The sequence below is a fragment of the Cherax quadricarinatus genome, chromosome 43 (genome assembly GCF_038502225.1).
Source record: "Cherax quadricarinatus isolate ZL_2023a chromosome 43, ASM3850222v1, whole genome shotgun sequence".
NCBI lineage: Eukaryota > Metazoa > Arthropoda > Malacostraca > Decapoda > Parastacidae > Cherax > Cherax quadricarinatus.
Genome location: NC_091334.1, coordinates 11,168,633 through 11,184,604, shown reverse-complemented (window position 1 = coordinate 11,184,604; position 15,972 = coordinate 11,168,633). Strand labels below are relative to the sequence as shown.

Genomic DNA, 15,972 nt, shown 5'->3' with positions numbered 1-15,972 from the left:
TATAAACAACAACGGGCCCAAGACTGATCCCTGTGGAACGCCACTTGTTACAGATCCCCACTCGGATTTAACCCCATTTATGGACACACTCTGCTTCCTGTCAGTGAGCCATGACTCGATCCACGAGAGCACTTTTCCCCCAATGCCATGAGCTGCCACTTTCTTTAACAGTCTATGGTGCGGAACTCTATCAAAAGCCTTACTAAAATCTAAGTAAATAATATCAAATTCTTTATCGTGGTCAACAGCCTCAAAAGCTTTACTGAAGAAAGTTAATAAATTAGTTAGACAAGACCGGCCTCTTGTGAATCCATGCTGAGTATCATTAATCAAGCTATGCTTATTGAGATGGCTTCTTATAATCTCAGCTATAATTGACTCTAGTAATTTGCCTACAATTGAGGTCAGGCTTATTGGGCGGTAATTTGACGGTAACGACTTATCCCCTGTTTTAAAAATAGGAATTACATTAGCCATCTTCCACATATCAGACACTACACCTGTTTGAAGAGATAAATTAAAAATATTAGTTAATGGTTCACAGAGTTCCATTTTGCATTCCTTAAGAACCCTTGAAAAAACCTCATCAGGACCCGGCGACTTATTTTGCTTCAGTCTGTCTATCTGCTTCACAACCATTTCACTAGTGACTGTGATGTTACATAATTTATCTTCTTCTAGCCCACTATAAAAATTAATTACTGGAATACTGTTAGTGTCTTCCTGTGTAAAAACTGAGAGAAAATAATTATTAAAAATCGAGCACATTTTATTCTCTTTGTCAGTAAGGTGCCCATAGTTATTTTTAAGGGGACCTATCTTATCTCTAACTTTTGTTCTATAGACCTGGAAAAAACTTTTTGGGTTAGTTTTAGTATCCCTAGCAACTTTAATTTCATAGTCCCTTTTAGCTTTTCTTATCCCCTTTTTAATGTCCCGCTTAATGTCAATATACTGATTCATAACATGACCCTCACCTCTTTTGATACGCCTATAAATTCCTTTCTTATGCCCTAGTAGATATTTGAGCCTATTATTCATCCATTTTGGGTCATTTCTATTTTATCTAATTTCTTTATATGGGATAAACGTTCTTTGAGCAGCATGTATAGTGTTCAGAAAACTCATATTGATAGCTCACTTCGTTACCCCAGTCAACAGATGATAAGTGTTCTCTAAGCCCATCGTAATCTGCTAAGCGAAAATCTGGGACTGTTACTGAGTTATCGCTACTATTGTACTTCCATTCAATGCTAAATGTAATTGATTTGTGGTCGCTAGCACCCAGTTCCTCTGAAATTTCTAAATTATTAACAAGGGATTCAGTGTTTGCCATAACTAAGTCAAGCAGGTTATTTCCCCTTGTAGGTTCTGTCACAAACTGCTTCAAAAAACAATCCTGAACTACTTCTAAGAAGTCGTATGATTCTAAATTCCCAGTCAAGAAATTCCAATCAATAAATTTCCTCCCATAGTAGTCTCCCTTGGTCCCTATCTAAGTTTGGTGGACGGTATATCACTCCTAAAATCAGTTTTTCATGCCCCTCTGAAAATTCTATCCGAACAGACTCTGTATGCGTTACTTCAGACTTAATACCCGTTTTTATGCAACAGTTCAAGCGATCTCGGACGTACAATGCCACCCCACCCCCCTTCCCGATACTTCTATCTACTTGGAACAATTTAAAACCCTGAATATGACATTCCGCAGGTATGTCCCGACTTTTTGAATTAAACCACGTCTCAGTTAAGGCAGTATTCTAAGGTAGTATTCTATATTCATTATGCCATTTTTCCACATAATGGCAATCTTCAGATTTCTCAACTACCTTGGGTACTTACTGTTAATAGAATTACTAGTGGTTCATCAAACCCTGTGCACAAAATACAGTATCTTGAAAGAGTTGGATACAGCCTCTCCTCACTTAATGACAGAGTTCCGTTTCTAAGACCAAGTCAGTAAACAAATTTGTTGCTAAGTGTGGAGCATACTGTAATGTTAGTGGGTTTATGTCAACCATCTTTGATATTGTTTTAAAGTCACCTTTGCACCATTTATAATATTTCTGTTATTTTTTAATGTTTATACAGTAGTGTACTGTATATTGTAATAAAACAGAATAGAGGAAATAAGCTCTAATTTACATTATTTAGGTATGCATACTGGTCAGAGAGCCCATTGTAAGTCCAAGTCGTCGGTAAACAAGTACGTCGCTAAGTGAGGAGAGGCTATACTATTTTCTGTGTAAGGTTCAGTAAACCACAAAGACCCCCACCTCCCAAGTCACCTGTGGTAGCTTATGTTACTTGAATCAGATCTTAGAACTGGAACAATCAGTCTCATATTGAACATGCTTAGGCATATAATCATTTAAGAGGTTGTATACCTAGTTGTTTATCAAACCCTACAAATAAAGTATAGTGGACCCCCCGTGTTTCGTGATTAATCCGTTCCAGAGAACCTGCCGAAAGTTGAAATTCACGAAACTCTAAACCATTTTCCCCATAAGAAATAAAGGAAATAAAATTAATCCGTTCCAGACACCCAAAAATATTAAAATAAAATACTTTTTTTCAAATTAAATAAAGATTTATATACTGAAATCAATGAGAAATCAAGTACATGCATATAAAAAATAATAATATTACACTTACCTTTGCTGAAGACTTCTGGGTGGATGGAAAATGGGAAGAGGGGATAGGAGGAAGGTGTACACTATTGTTTGGAAGGAGAATCTCCTTCCATTAGGACTTTAGGTAGCAAGTCCTTATCTGGGGTTACTTCCCTTCTTCTTTTAATGCCACCGGGAACAACTTGAGAGTCACTGGACCCCTGTCGCACAAAATATCTGTCCAGAGTGGTCTTTTTCTGGCGTTTCTTTAAGATTTCCCTGAAGTAGGACACAACACTGTCATTGTACATGTTGCAGATATGGCTTGTTTCAGCTTGGTCAAGGTGATACTTTTCAACAAAGCTTTGCAACTCATTCCACGCATGTCCTTAATCACTGAAGAAGGAACCTCCTTCACTCTCTTTTCCTCCTCCTCTGAAGCAAGTTCCTCGGCTGTGGCCTGATGCTGTTCCAGTTGAAGCTCTTGCAGTTCGTCAGTGGTTAGCTCTTCCGTGGTCCTCCACCAACTCTTCCACATCCCTGTCACTCACCTCCAACCCCATGGACTTGCCCAATGCCACAACACCTTCCATAACAGGCAGAGGGTCAGCAGGGACAAGGTCTGCCTCAAACCCTTCAAAATCCCTCTGGATCATGTTCCTCACTTTATTTACCAAAGGGCTTGCACTAGCTTTCCTTGGGTCCATGATGACTTATTTAGTAGTTGCAAGCACAAAAAACAATTATGAAATGTATTGTATGAACCCACAGGGTGATGGTCACGTGTTGGTAAACAATGGCACACTGAGCGTGAATGGCGTGGGAGACTGGCTTGGTGTGCGCGGTGACAGGCGGACGGGTACCGGATGGTCGCCGAAACTCGAGACCAAATTTTGCCAAAAAAAACTTGCCGAAGGTCGAATTTCATGAGTCAATGCTGCCAAAACTCGAGGGTCCACTGTAGTTCTTTATTCTTCATAATGTTGTGTTGTACTGCATGCTAATCTTTTTTATATTAATTTTAGATATTTATACCTAAAGTACTTCATTAGAAGGTTTTAGTACTTGCAACATATACAGTAGAACCTTGGCTTACGAGTTTAATCCGTTCCGTGACCTTGCTCATATCCCAATCTGCTTGTATGCCGAGTCAATTTTTCTCATTTAAATTAATTGAAATGCCATTAATCTGTTTCAGCAGAATTCCTGCTCTGGGAGGCAGGACAAAAATACTGTACTTCAATATGACGCTAATATCAACTCTACGGCTTATTTATCTATCACAATTCATCTAATAGAAACATATACTCTAGAATGAATAAAATAGGCCATAATATGGCAAGTGGTGGCGGCGGCATTCATTCCCTCTCCCGCTGACTATATCTGCCCAAGCTTTTATTATAAGAGAAAACGGAGTGTTTGTGAGGCTAACTGCACTAGTTTCATAAATAAGAAATATTGTATAAAAACATAATAGAGAACGTAAAGAAATAAAGTGGTTTTATAAAGTATACATATGCTGGCAGAGGTGGAGGGTGGAAGATAGGCTCCTTGCTACTAGGTCCTACTGCCACTACACACCTCACTTGTTTATCTATGATTTCATGCTGTAATTCCATGGATATCATCCTCTCTTTCTTCTCAGCACTGTCCTTTGCACTTACTTTCTTAGGACCAATGGTTAGAAAAAAGAAATTTGACAGTAATATGAGAAATCCTTCCACGGTGACAAAAACACATTGCACAGCTCAGCTGATGTGGCATTGGCTGTGCCACCTAGTGGCGATGTTCTGAAATTCATTTATTATTATTATTAATTTAGGGAACTGAAGCACAAATCCAATTCCCTAGATCAAGAGCCCCTCACCAGCATCAAGGAACCTCCCATCCTGAATTTTTGCTCGTATCCAGAAACAAAAAATCGACCGAGTGACTGTTCGTATCCTGAAAAACTCGTATGGTGGGGCACTCGTGAGCCGAGGTTCCACTGTACAATGTAATGCCTTGTATCATATATCCACTTTGTCACCAGATAATGAAAGAGCAGCCTCATCTCAGACAGGAAATAAAAGACGAAGGCGCCATGTTAATTTTAGCAAAATGCCCTTATCTACACGTTCTGTTGAGGAAAGGGAGAGAATTGTTAGTGAAAAAGTTGCAGCCATATTAACTAATGAGGATATGCCAAGGGTCAACTGGAAACAAACAAGGAATTCTGGAGCGAAAGGCCGTCTTTCAAAGTTCAAGAATGAGGTAAATGTACTATATTAGATGCTAATTATATGTAATTATTAATATATAATATAAAATAAAATCTCCATGGGGAAGTGAAAAAGAATCCTTCCATAAGCCATGCTTTTTCAGGTCACCCTGCCCCGATGGGAGACGGCGGTGTATTATATAAAAAAAATAATAAAAATATTCAATTTCATATTTATAGGATTTGTTCTGAATGTTTTATAGACCAAAGGTCATCTTGCAAAATAAAGGAACCCTGGAAAACCTTGAAAACTGTAGAAATATATACAGCAGTCAGTGGAAGATGAGGTAATCAGTACCCCAGCCTAGGAATAGGTGATGAGCACTGAAGTGTATTAGAATCTGAGATTCATCTAACTACCATCCTCATCACTAGATTGAAGGACTGATTACCTTCATCTTGTTGGTATTGAATACCACTGATATAGAACTAAATACCTTGTATGTACTAAACATTTATTTTATAAATTATAAATTTCAGCATTTTGGTATTTTTCAATAAATAATTTTAATTTGCATTGGTTTATGTGTAAAACAAAATAATGAACTGATAACCTCAGTTTGTTGCTACTTAACTTAATTTTTTAACACACTGGCCTTCTCTCACCGAGGTAGGGTGACGTGAAAGAAGAAAAAATTTCACCACTAATTCCATGAACTCTTCTTAATCAACAGGCTTGCAGGCTGTGGGAGGCTTCTCATAGTTCTACAGATCTTCCTCTTGAAGAGTTTTATGTTTCTGAGCTTGAGCCATATATTAAACCAGTGAACACTGCTGTAGGGGGACTTTTAAGAAGACTATCAGAAATCCCCGGGCGCTTAAATCTGACAGCTATACAATCTATGAGTGATGAGGTAAGGTACATGGTGTTGAGATTAAAGATAGAGATATTAAACAGTTGTATGTAATGGGTTAGTCAGTTCCCATTAATAGCAAGCACTGTGACAGAAAATGTTTGGTTATCACATTTAATTACTTGGAATTTGAAGTCACTTATAAAACAACCATACTAAGTCACCTTGATAAAAAAAAAAAAAATTCTTGATAATTTTTAACTATATAAGTTAGTTCTGGTAAATGATGCATATAGCACTGTAAATGGTACATATAGTACTGTACAGCACAGTGCTAGCATATATCATAGTATTATTTTCTATTTTAATTGTAAGTTTTGCAGCCATGTGTTAGTTAAATTTTCTTTGTAGAGGATTTTGCTTACACTCTGGTAGTTCATTTTTATGTCCATCCTTTTCAGGATGTTCATGATAATAGCCAAAGTTCAAACCATTTACTGGGCAGAATTACCAGTTGCTATACATAGGACCCTCGTGTCCGCAGATTCAGTTTCAGTTACTGATCCAAAACTAATTTTTAATTTTGCTTAATAATGGCCACAGACACACAAATATTGATGGTGGCAGTTCTTCAAAGCCTAAGAGAAGCTGTGAATCACTTCCAATCAGTGAAAAAGTGCTAATTCTTGGCTTATTGTGTGTAATTTATCAATTAAACTTTATCATAGGTATGTATGTAAATGAAAAAACAACTTATATATAGCGTTCGCTACTATCCACAGTTTCGGGTAGGTAGGTCTTGGAATGTATCCCCTGTGGATACAGGGGACTACTGTATATTAATTTTAATTTTATTTTATGATAGCGCTTTAACTTTTATTGCAGTACATTAATTAGTTTTTTCTTTATCAGAATTCTGACTCGGGATCAGAAAGTGAGGAGACATCTGTGGTTAATGGGTATTGCACACAGTTGGCCCTGGCTGAACTCTTGGGTTCTCAAAATTGTCTTGAACTTACTCGAGCTTGTAACTCTCTAGAGGAAGATGAATCAATTCCACAAGATATGGATACTTTGCCAAACCCAGATGTGATACTAGAGCCTGGCAGTGGCTTTTGGGTTGTTCACACAACAGTGTGTGCAGCAAATCTTGAAATTCCATTAAAGTCTGGTGATAATACAGATAAAAATTATAGTAAAGATGAAAGTGAAATTGTTGGAAGTGTGGTATTAGGCAGAGAAAAGGAAAATCCAGTTGGCATATGCGATAGCAGTAGTGAAAATAATAGTAAATCTCACAGTGATAATCTGTGCAACATCTTGCCAGTTAAAGTTACTAAGCAACAATGCATAGTTGTACAAAGTGATTTAAGTATGGTTCTTGAAAATAATAGTGCTTTAGGAAGTGCTTCAGAAATATTTAAGTTAGATAAAAGTAATATGACAAGTGATGAACTTAATATTGTCAGCATTAGTGATCAAGAGGAGAGTGTTGGTGATAATGTAGCTTTAGTCACTGATTGCCCAGAAGATAATTATGAGGGTGATCAGGTATTTCATAAAAATGCTGAGCCATTGAAGAGTAATCTTCTTGACAATAAATGTAAAGAAAATGATAATTTAGATTGTGAAGTAATACCCATTTCAAATATTAATTCAGGTCACACCTTACTTCCTCTGTTAGTAAATCGTATTACTGATGCAGAATGTCCCTCTGGGTGTAGTAGTAGTAGCAGCAGCACAGACAGACAAAGGCATTCTGGAAAGCTGTATAGCTCATCTACTTCACAACAGGAAATGACCAATAAGGTCTCAAGCTCTGTAGATGAAAACAGTTGTACCTCTGAGTATTCAAATGATTCAGATAAAACTCAGATCTTTTTTGATGAAGTTTTGTCTAACAACAATTGCACAAAATTAAATGATGAAACTACTTTTGCTGATAATCCTAAGGAAGAATTATCATCAATGAAGACATTACTTCCAATATCCAGGGAAAAGATTAATGATCACTTGATGAATAAAGAAGAAAATGGCAATTGTGAGGCACCTACAGCACCTCTGCCTAATCAAATAAGGATTAGCAGTAATGACCTAGAACATGTAGGATCACCACTGGAAGAACAAGTTAAAAGTGAAGAATTTAGGTCCATGCAAAAGAAATTTATTTATGACTGGAGCATCTTATTTTCAAATGAAGATGCAAGTGATGTAACTGTAATAACACAAGATGGTAGCATTATTTCAGCCCATTCTCTGGTGTTCCTTGCTAGGTGCCCACAACTATATAAAGAAGCAAAGGCAGCAGAGATGAGAGTAAAATGGGACAAAGTATCATTTGAAGCTGCAACAACTTTTTTAGTATATCTCTATACTGGTACCTGTAGCATAAAGGTGAGAGGTGATCCATTGTGGATGGAAGTTTTTGATTTAGCTCTTGAGTATGAATGTCTAGAACTTGTATCATATCTCAAATCCATCTTTGATGTTGCAACTGCTACAGATGTTGAATCTTCAATAGAAACAGGATCTAGGAGTGATAAACCTCTTAACACTACATCAAATTCAAATGCTGATATTCTTGTAATAAAAAAAACATCAAACATGGAAAATATTAATGAAGACAGTGGTAGATCAGTGAAGCGTTGTCTTAAATTGTCTCCTTTTGACAAAAGCATTAATCTGCCTAAAAGTTCTAGAAGGATATCATTAACAGGCAGTAATGAACTGAATATTACAGCTGATGATAATTCATTGTCAGAAGGATTGCAGATTATTAACTGTCAGTCTCCTGACTTATTTGATGTATCACTTCCTGTTAAAGATGCAAGTTTTGTTTCTACTTCATCTAAATCCCCTCTAACATTGCTAAATAACATGAAATCACCAAGAGAGGAAAGCGCACGCACAGTGCATTTGGAGCCTGATGTTGTCTCCAAAAAAATTTCAACAGAGAATTCAGGCAAAGTAAATCAGGCAAAAGAAATCAAACAAATACAAAATAAGAGCATGGGTGGTCAAACTGGTGGTACATCACCAAGAAAAGATAATGCTGACCATGGGGAAGGATCTTCCCTGTTAAAATTAGGTGTTCAAAGTAAATTATCCAACTGTCCTGAAGCAGGAGGCAACATAATTGATCTAACACTCAGTAGTAATTCTGAAAACTCTTCTGCAAGCTCCCCACATGATGCTCTAATTAAGGATCAAATTAACACTTTCGATTTTCATTCAGAAGGGGAAGAAATGGAACCTTTAAAACTGTGGTCTGATATAAGTAGTCCCAGAACTGATGAGATTTCCCAACAAGATCTGATTACAGAAGATTTTCTTGAGTCACGTAAAAGTTTGTATGAAAATGTCCCAGATGGCGAACAAGAGAGTGTAAATAAGCCGTATAATAGTAATGTTTGGGATGATTTTGATGATGTAGAAAATGATATGTCAGTTCCTATAAATGCATATGCAACTCCTGCAAAATGTGGGCTTCAGTCTGATGCTAATTCTAAGACAACTGATGATATTTCACCTATTTTGAGACCTTTTCCTCATGTAAGGAAAGATGCAAGTTCTGCTATTAGTCCCAAAACTAATATTTGTGAAAAGATAGGCTTCCAGTATAAACCAAGTTCTGCAGCATTATATCAATCGGCTGTTCAAGAAGACTCACGAAGGTTATATTTAGATGAGACTGACTCTTCTGTATCCAACATAAAAGGTAAAGATACAGAATCAGAAAAAGCTTTTGCAAAAGATAAGGAACAAAATTTATTAGCAACAGGTTCTTTTCTTGGTGATGAAACTATGATTAAGATAACAGAACATCTAGATTGTGAGGAAGTATGGCAAGAATTTGAAGAGGCAGAAGGTTGCAAACAATCCCCAAAAAGGCTTGATTCTAGAGATTTTCATGTTCCCTGTTGTGATCTAATGACACCTCAACTGAAAAAGAATTCAAGGAGAAAAAATGTTACACCATTGCCAGATTATAAGAATATGTCTTCACCAGATCTTAAGGTAAGATACATTAAAAAGTTTCATTAACCTTTTTCTCATGGGATAGCCACCATTTTTTTTTCTTTTGGGACAGTTTGATCCTTTTTTAGATGTCATGGGTTGCTTTGGCTGGGTTTTCCGATGTCAATAGAGCCATAACTGCAAAGAGGACCAAGAGCTGTTCTATTGTGTTTTATTTGCATGCAACCCTTCATTTATCTGGGCATAGAGATCCTTCAAGTTGAATAAAAAGGCACAATACCATGACTGGAACAATACACAAAACCTGCACATAGGAGAATGAAACTTATGACAACTCTTTGGTTGGACTTGTGTGACTTGTTACTGGTCCAAGTTGGACCAAAGCATCAGCATAAGTTTCATTCTCCTGTGTGTGGGTCATTTGTGTATCCTTCAAGATAAATTGTTGAATCACTTAATGGGTCAGTCAGGCTTAATAAGGAACACAGCTTTTTGGTCCTGTGGTTGCTTTAAGACCCTCTCAGAGTTCATTTTATTTATTCATTACCCCTAAGGCTGATCTCTGCCTTGTTGGCTTCTAAGTGGTTGGAAGGATAGAAGAAAATATAATTTCTTGTGACATCTATCTAAACCTTTCAACAATATATTTGACATTTTCATGTTATAATTAAGATCCTATCAGTGGATCCCCATATCTTTACTTGCTGTTTTCAGCCTTCAAAAGTGGGTAAAGTTCTTAATACTCCAGCCCAGTGCTGGCTGCTGAAAGTAGTTTGGATGATCATAAAATTGGCTAATAATGCTTGACTTGAGTTAATCCAAAGATGCATGTTTGTGTAAATGATATTTTATAAACTAACAAACTGTTAAAGCTTCAAACTCAGTAATACTCCACAGTTTGCCAGCTTTCCCATCCTAGTTAGAATAGCAGGACTGTCATCCTTCCTTTCAGTTATTCAGTAGCAGTCATTATCAGAATGAAATTGTCCTGTACTGTTCACTGCCAGCCGAAAATCTTAAAACTTCAGTCGTTGTTTAACCCGTAAACGGTCCAAGCAGATCTACTTTCACATGTGTAGTGCTACAAACGTAAATCTAAGTTTTTTTTACATATTTTCAAATATAACAAAAAAAAAAGTAGATCAAAGTTTTTTTACACATTTTCAAATGTAGAAAAACAAAAAGAAGATCTACTTTTTTTACATGCTTTCTAATGTTGAAAAAACGTATATATACATTTGGACCATTTACGGGTTAACCATAAAAGAACTTTTTCCAACTTCTCACCAATATTATAACTGCCACTTTCTCCTTTCAGCAAAATACTGTAGGTTATATGTAGAGTGCCCCATCTGTAGGGACACAAATTACAGTGGACCCCCGGTTTACGATATTATTTCATTCCAGAAGTATGTTCAGGTGCCAGTACTGAACGAATTTGTTCCCATAAGGAATATTGTGAATTAGATTAGTCAATTTCAGACCCCCAAACATACACGTACAAACGCACTTACATAAATACACTTACATAATTGGTTGCATCGGGAGGTGATCGTAAAGCGGGGGTCCACTGTATAATGATCCCTCTTTCAAGCACTCTCCTTGTTTTAATTGTTCCTCCCAGTACACCATCTTCCATCTTCCTTTGTGAATGTGAACTCTGTTTTCTAAGCAGAAGAATAATGCACATTATGACCAAGTCATAACTCTACTCTCTTAAAATGGCAGACTGTTATAAGTGACTCCTCTCTGACATCTTTACCTCTTCAAATTTTATCAGTTTCAAATTTTCCACCTCACACTTGATTCCTTCCACTTCCATATATTTTATGCATAACCAGCATTTCAGCTTTCCCCTCCTTTATGTTTCCCCATTTATTGAGCATTTCCTCTACCTCTAGGTGTGATGAGTCAGTCTCGACCTCAGAGTCTGTAGTTTGCCCTAAGCTACGACAACTTGCTCTCCTCAAAAAATTTACTCTTTGGCATATTCCTACTAATAGTCTTCTTTCATCTGCTGTTGTTATTCAGACTCTCACTGTCTTCATCTTTCTCCCTACAATTTGCATTTCTTTCTTGAAAATGGAACTTTTTAACTGGGCACTCTTCACCATCTCACTTCCTTCTTTTATCACTTTTGTTGCTTCCCTTTTGGCTACTGCTCTTTCTAGCCAAGAGAATAAATAGTACCAGCATTTTTTTTATCATAACATTCATCAAGGGAAGGGGGATGGTGGCTTGATATCCATTAATGACTGATGGTGCCTTAATTGTGAATGACTCATGGTGCCTTGATGACTGTGAATGACTCATGGTGCCTTGATGACTGTGAATGACTCATGGTGCTTTGATGACTGTGAATGACTCGTGGTGCCTTGATGACTGTGAATGACTCATGGTGCCTTGATGACTGTGAATGACTCGTGCTGCAAAAAATGGAACTTCCCTTCTCTTCCATGAATTAAATCTGATTGCCTCTCATTCCCCAAGCACTGTATGCCCCCTACAGCTTTAGTGCTCTCACAAATATAATAATAAAATTGGCAAAGTGGCATGCATAAAGCCCAAAAGTAATCAAACCTTCAACTAAGTGTTGAAAGGATGAAACTAATCAGGAGAGGCATTGTTAAGTTAGGGCATGAAAACTTGTATCCCAATTCGTTCAATAAAATTTTCAAACTGGCATGTACAAAACCCAATAATAATACAAAGATTTCTTTGGTATAATACACCTGTTGGGAAATTTTGAAGCCAGTCAGGAAAGGCATTCTCCAGTTAGCACTCAGAAACTAATAATCCTCACTTTTTTTCATAATTATGAAATGAACTAATTTGCAACTACACACCTTAAAATTATATGTCAGTAATAATTACTGTGGTCAAGTCTGTGACTAGTTTCTGTTTTAATAGTTTAATTGTTTGTACAGAAAATAGGACAGTTTAATATTATTATAGATTACCATGCTTTAATATTTATTTTAGTTAAGCAACAGAGTTTTCATGGGTATTTTTCAGCCTATGTAGAAAATACTATTTCTTATGGTAATATTTATTTGGCAAGATACAGTATTTATCTCTGTTCTTTATAATCTATGTGTTCAGTATTTACATTATATTAAACAGAAACAGTTAACAAAGTATGGTGTTCGACCTTTGGGCCGCCGAAAAGCTGTAGTACTCTTGCAACATCTGTATGAACAGACTCATCCCCTGGTCACTGATAGCGAGGCAGACAGCAGTTTTTGTGAAACTCCCAATCCAAAAACACTTGCAAGTCTTAAATGTAAGTAAGTTCCCTTAATTTAAAAATGTTTACCCATGTCATGATTGTAACTCAGGACCACAGGTAATAAATCTCTCTCTGTAGGTTAAATGCTGAAACAGGAAAATTTTTGTTTGGAAAAAAAAGGTAAAAAATTATTGTAATGGCATTTTTGGTAAGTACGTATACCTTTGACCGGTTATGAGAGCTTTCCTAGTATGGCAGCCTGGCCTTGAGTCAGGCTTGTAAAACTATTACAGTATACACGAGAGATATGTTCCAAGACCTACTAGTCATTTTTCATATACCTATGATAGTTTAATTGATAAATTATGCAAAATAATTCTAGAATTAGCAAGTTTCCACTGATGGGAAGCATTTTACGGTTTCTTTTAGGCTTTGCATCACTACTTTTGCACTTTGGGACTATTATTTAGCAAATTAAGCGTTATTTTCAGGCTATGGTAAACCGCGAATAACTGAAACTGTGGATACGGAATTTGTGAGTATGGGGGTTCTACTGTATACAGTACAGGAAGGCCCCGCTTTACGGCGTTTCACTTTACGGCGTTCCGCTAATACGGTCATTTCAAATTATGACCAAAACTCGCTATACGGCTCCCCCCACCTGACTTTCTAATATGGTCACCGCGCCCCACCTTGTTTGTTTACATTCTTCGTGAGCTCAGTAAGCACTAAGTCTCTCCATTTTGTCTGGAAACTCCTAAATTTCAAATGTTTTTAAAAGTTATTTCATATTTTATATATACTCTGATAATTATACTTATGTATACCTGTACTTAAATAAACTTCCATACTGTGCTGGCATGCAGGTACACATTAAAATCAGTAAGTGTCTTATGTCTCCAGACGTCATATTAGTAATGATAATAATAATCATCGTCTCATTTAAATGTCGTATATTACGTTAAATACACATTTTCATTAATCCATCTATTATATTTTTTCAAAATCATATAATAAACACGATACATAACATAAAAAGATGTTAAATACACCCCACAATAGAATAAATAAACATAAATATGAGATGTGGTAGCAGACGACTTGCACAAGTGACGCCATATTAGAAATGCTAATAATAATAATAATAATCACCGAGTCTTATTAAATGTTGTATATTACGTTAATATACACATTTTCATTAATCCATGATATTTTTTCAAAATTATATAATAAACACGATACATAACATAAAAAGATGATAAATACACCCTACAATAGAATAAATAAACATAAATATGGTGGCCTGGTGGCTAAAGCTCCCGCTTCACACACGGAGGGCCCGGGTTCGATTCCCGGCAGGTGGAAACATTCGACACGTTTCCTTACACCTGTTGTCCTGTTCACCTAGCAGCAAATAGGTACCTGGGTGTTAGTCGACTGGTGTGGGTCGCATCCTGGGGGACAAGATTAAGGACCCCAATGGAAATAAGTTAGACAGTCCTCGATGACGCACTGACTTTCTTGGGTTATCCTGGGTGGCTAACCCTCCGGGGTTAAAAATCCGAACGAAATCTTATCTTATCTTATGTCGTAGCCAGATAAGGGAAATATAAACACAAATGCAGTATAATGTGATCCTTTATTGACTACGTTTCGCCCACACAGTGGGCTTTTTCAAGTCACAAACAGAACTACCTGGGGTGGAAGGAACGCGAGTATTTATAGTCCGGTTCAGAATGCTGAGGTCAGGTGAAGAATGTTGCATCTGATGATGTACCGAGTGGGGTTATAGAGTCTAAAAACTTGGGTAGCTTGGAAAGGAGATTGGACAAGTTTGTGAGCAGACCTTCTACAGTGTTCTTATGTGGGATAGCGACGAAGAAGTTTCTTGGCAAGTGGTTCAGCTATGTTATAGAAGCCACTATTCTGGTTGAAGTTGTCGGATATAGAAATAAGTGAAGATTCCAGGATTCTTCGGTATTGAGTGTTGCCTTCTGTGGCGATAAGTCTTGAGTTTCTGTAGTTTATCAAGTGGTTGTGTGAATTACGGTGTTGTACGCAGGCATTCCTTGTGTCGTCAGACCTGCTTGCGTATTGGTGTTCTGAAATGCGTGTTTGGAGGTCCCTTGATGTTTCGCCCACGTATAACTTGTTGCAGTCATTACAAGGGATTGTGTATACCCCTGCAGAGGATGGAGGCTTGTCCTGTCTACTACTGGTGATGTCCTTGATGGTCGTGGTTGTGGAGGTAGATACTTGGAATGATGTTTTGGCAAAGATGTTGGAAACGTGTTTGGCAATGGAGTTGGTGGGAAGGACTATGTATCTCTTCTCGGCAGTGTCTTCTCTGGGTGTGTTGAAGATGTTTAATGCCCGCCGTCTGCAGTCTCTGATGAAGTGACGAGGATAGTGGAGTTTAGAAAATATTTGTTCAATTATAGTGCATTCTTCCTCAAGGAACTCGTTGCTGCAGATTCTGAGTGCACGCAGGAAGAAGCCTATAATTACACCACGTTTGGTTTTGGTGTCGTGGTGAGAGTGGAAGTGGAGAAGATCGTTTTGGTTGGTGGGTTTTCGATAGACTTTAAAACGAAGTTCGTGGTCAGCTTTGCAGAGCAGGACATCAAGGAAAGGAAGAGTGTTGTCGACTTCTTCTTCAAGTGTGAACTGGATTGAAGGCTCGACCTGGTTGAGCTTGTCTTGGAGAGCTTGAACGTTGAAGCGTTTAGGAGTTGAAGCGTTTAGTCCTTCCCACCAACTCCATTGCCAAACATGTTTCCAACATCTTTGCCAAAACATCATTCCAAGTATCTACCTCCACAACCACGACCATCAAGGACATCACCAGTAGTAGACAGGACAAGCCTCCATCCTCTGCAGGGGTATACACAATCCCTTGTAATGACTGCAACAAGTTATACGTGGGCAAAACATCAAGGGACCTCCAAACACGCATTTCAGAACACCAATACGCAAGCAGGTCTGACGACACAAGGAATGCCTGCGTACAACACCGTAATTCACACAACCACTTGATAAACTACAGAAACTCAAGACTTATCGCCACAGAAGACAACACTCAATACCGAAGAATCCTGG

General features: G+C 37.5%; 1 protein-coding gene across 2 annotated transcripts in view; it reads left to right on the top strand.

Moving 5' to 3' along the window:
- Positions 1-15,972, top strand: part of LOC128694257 (serine-rich adhesin for platelets) — a 109,262-nt gene that overhangs the window by 76,742 nt on the left and 16,548 nt on the right. For both annotated transcript variants that reach the window (XM_070093571.1, XM_053784281.2), the window contains exons 9-12: positions 4,645-4,865; positions 5,547-5,726; positions 6,579-9,683; positions 12,768-12,927. In XM_070093571.1, coding sequence (XP_069949672.1) covers positions 4,645-4,865; positions 5,547-5,726; positions 6,579-9,683; positions 12,768-12,927 — 3,666 coding nt within the window. The remainder of the gene's footprint in view (positions 1-4,644; positions 4,866-5,546; positions 5,727-6,578; positions 9,684-12,767; positions 12,928-15,972) is intronic.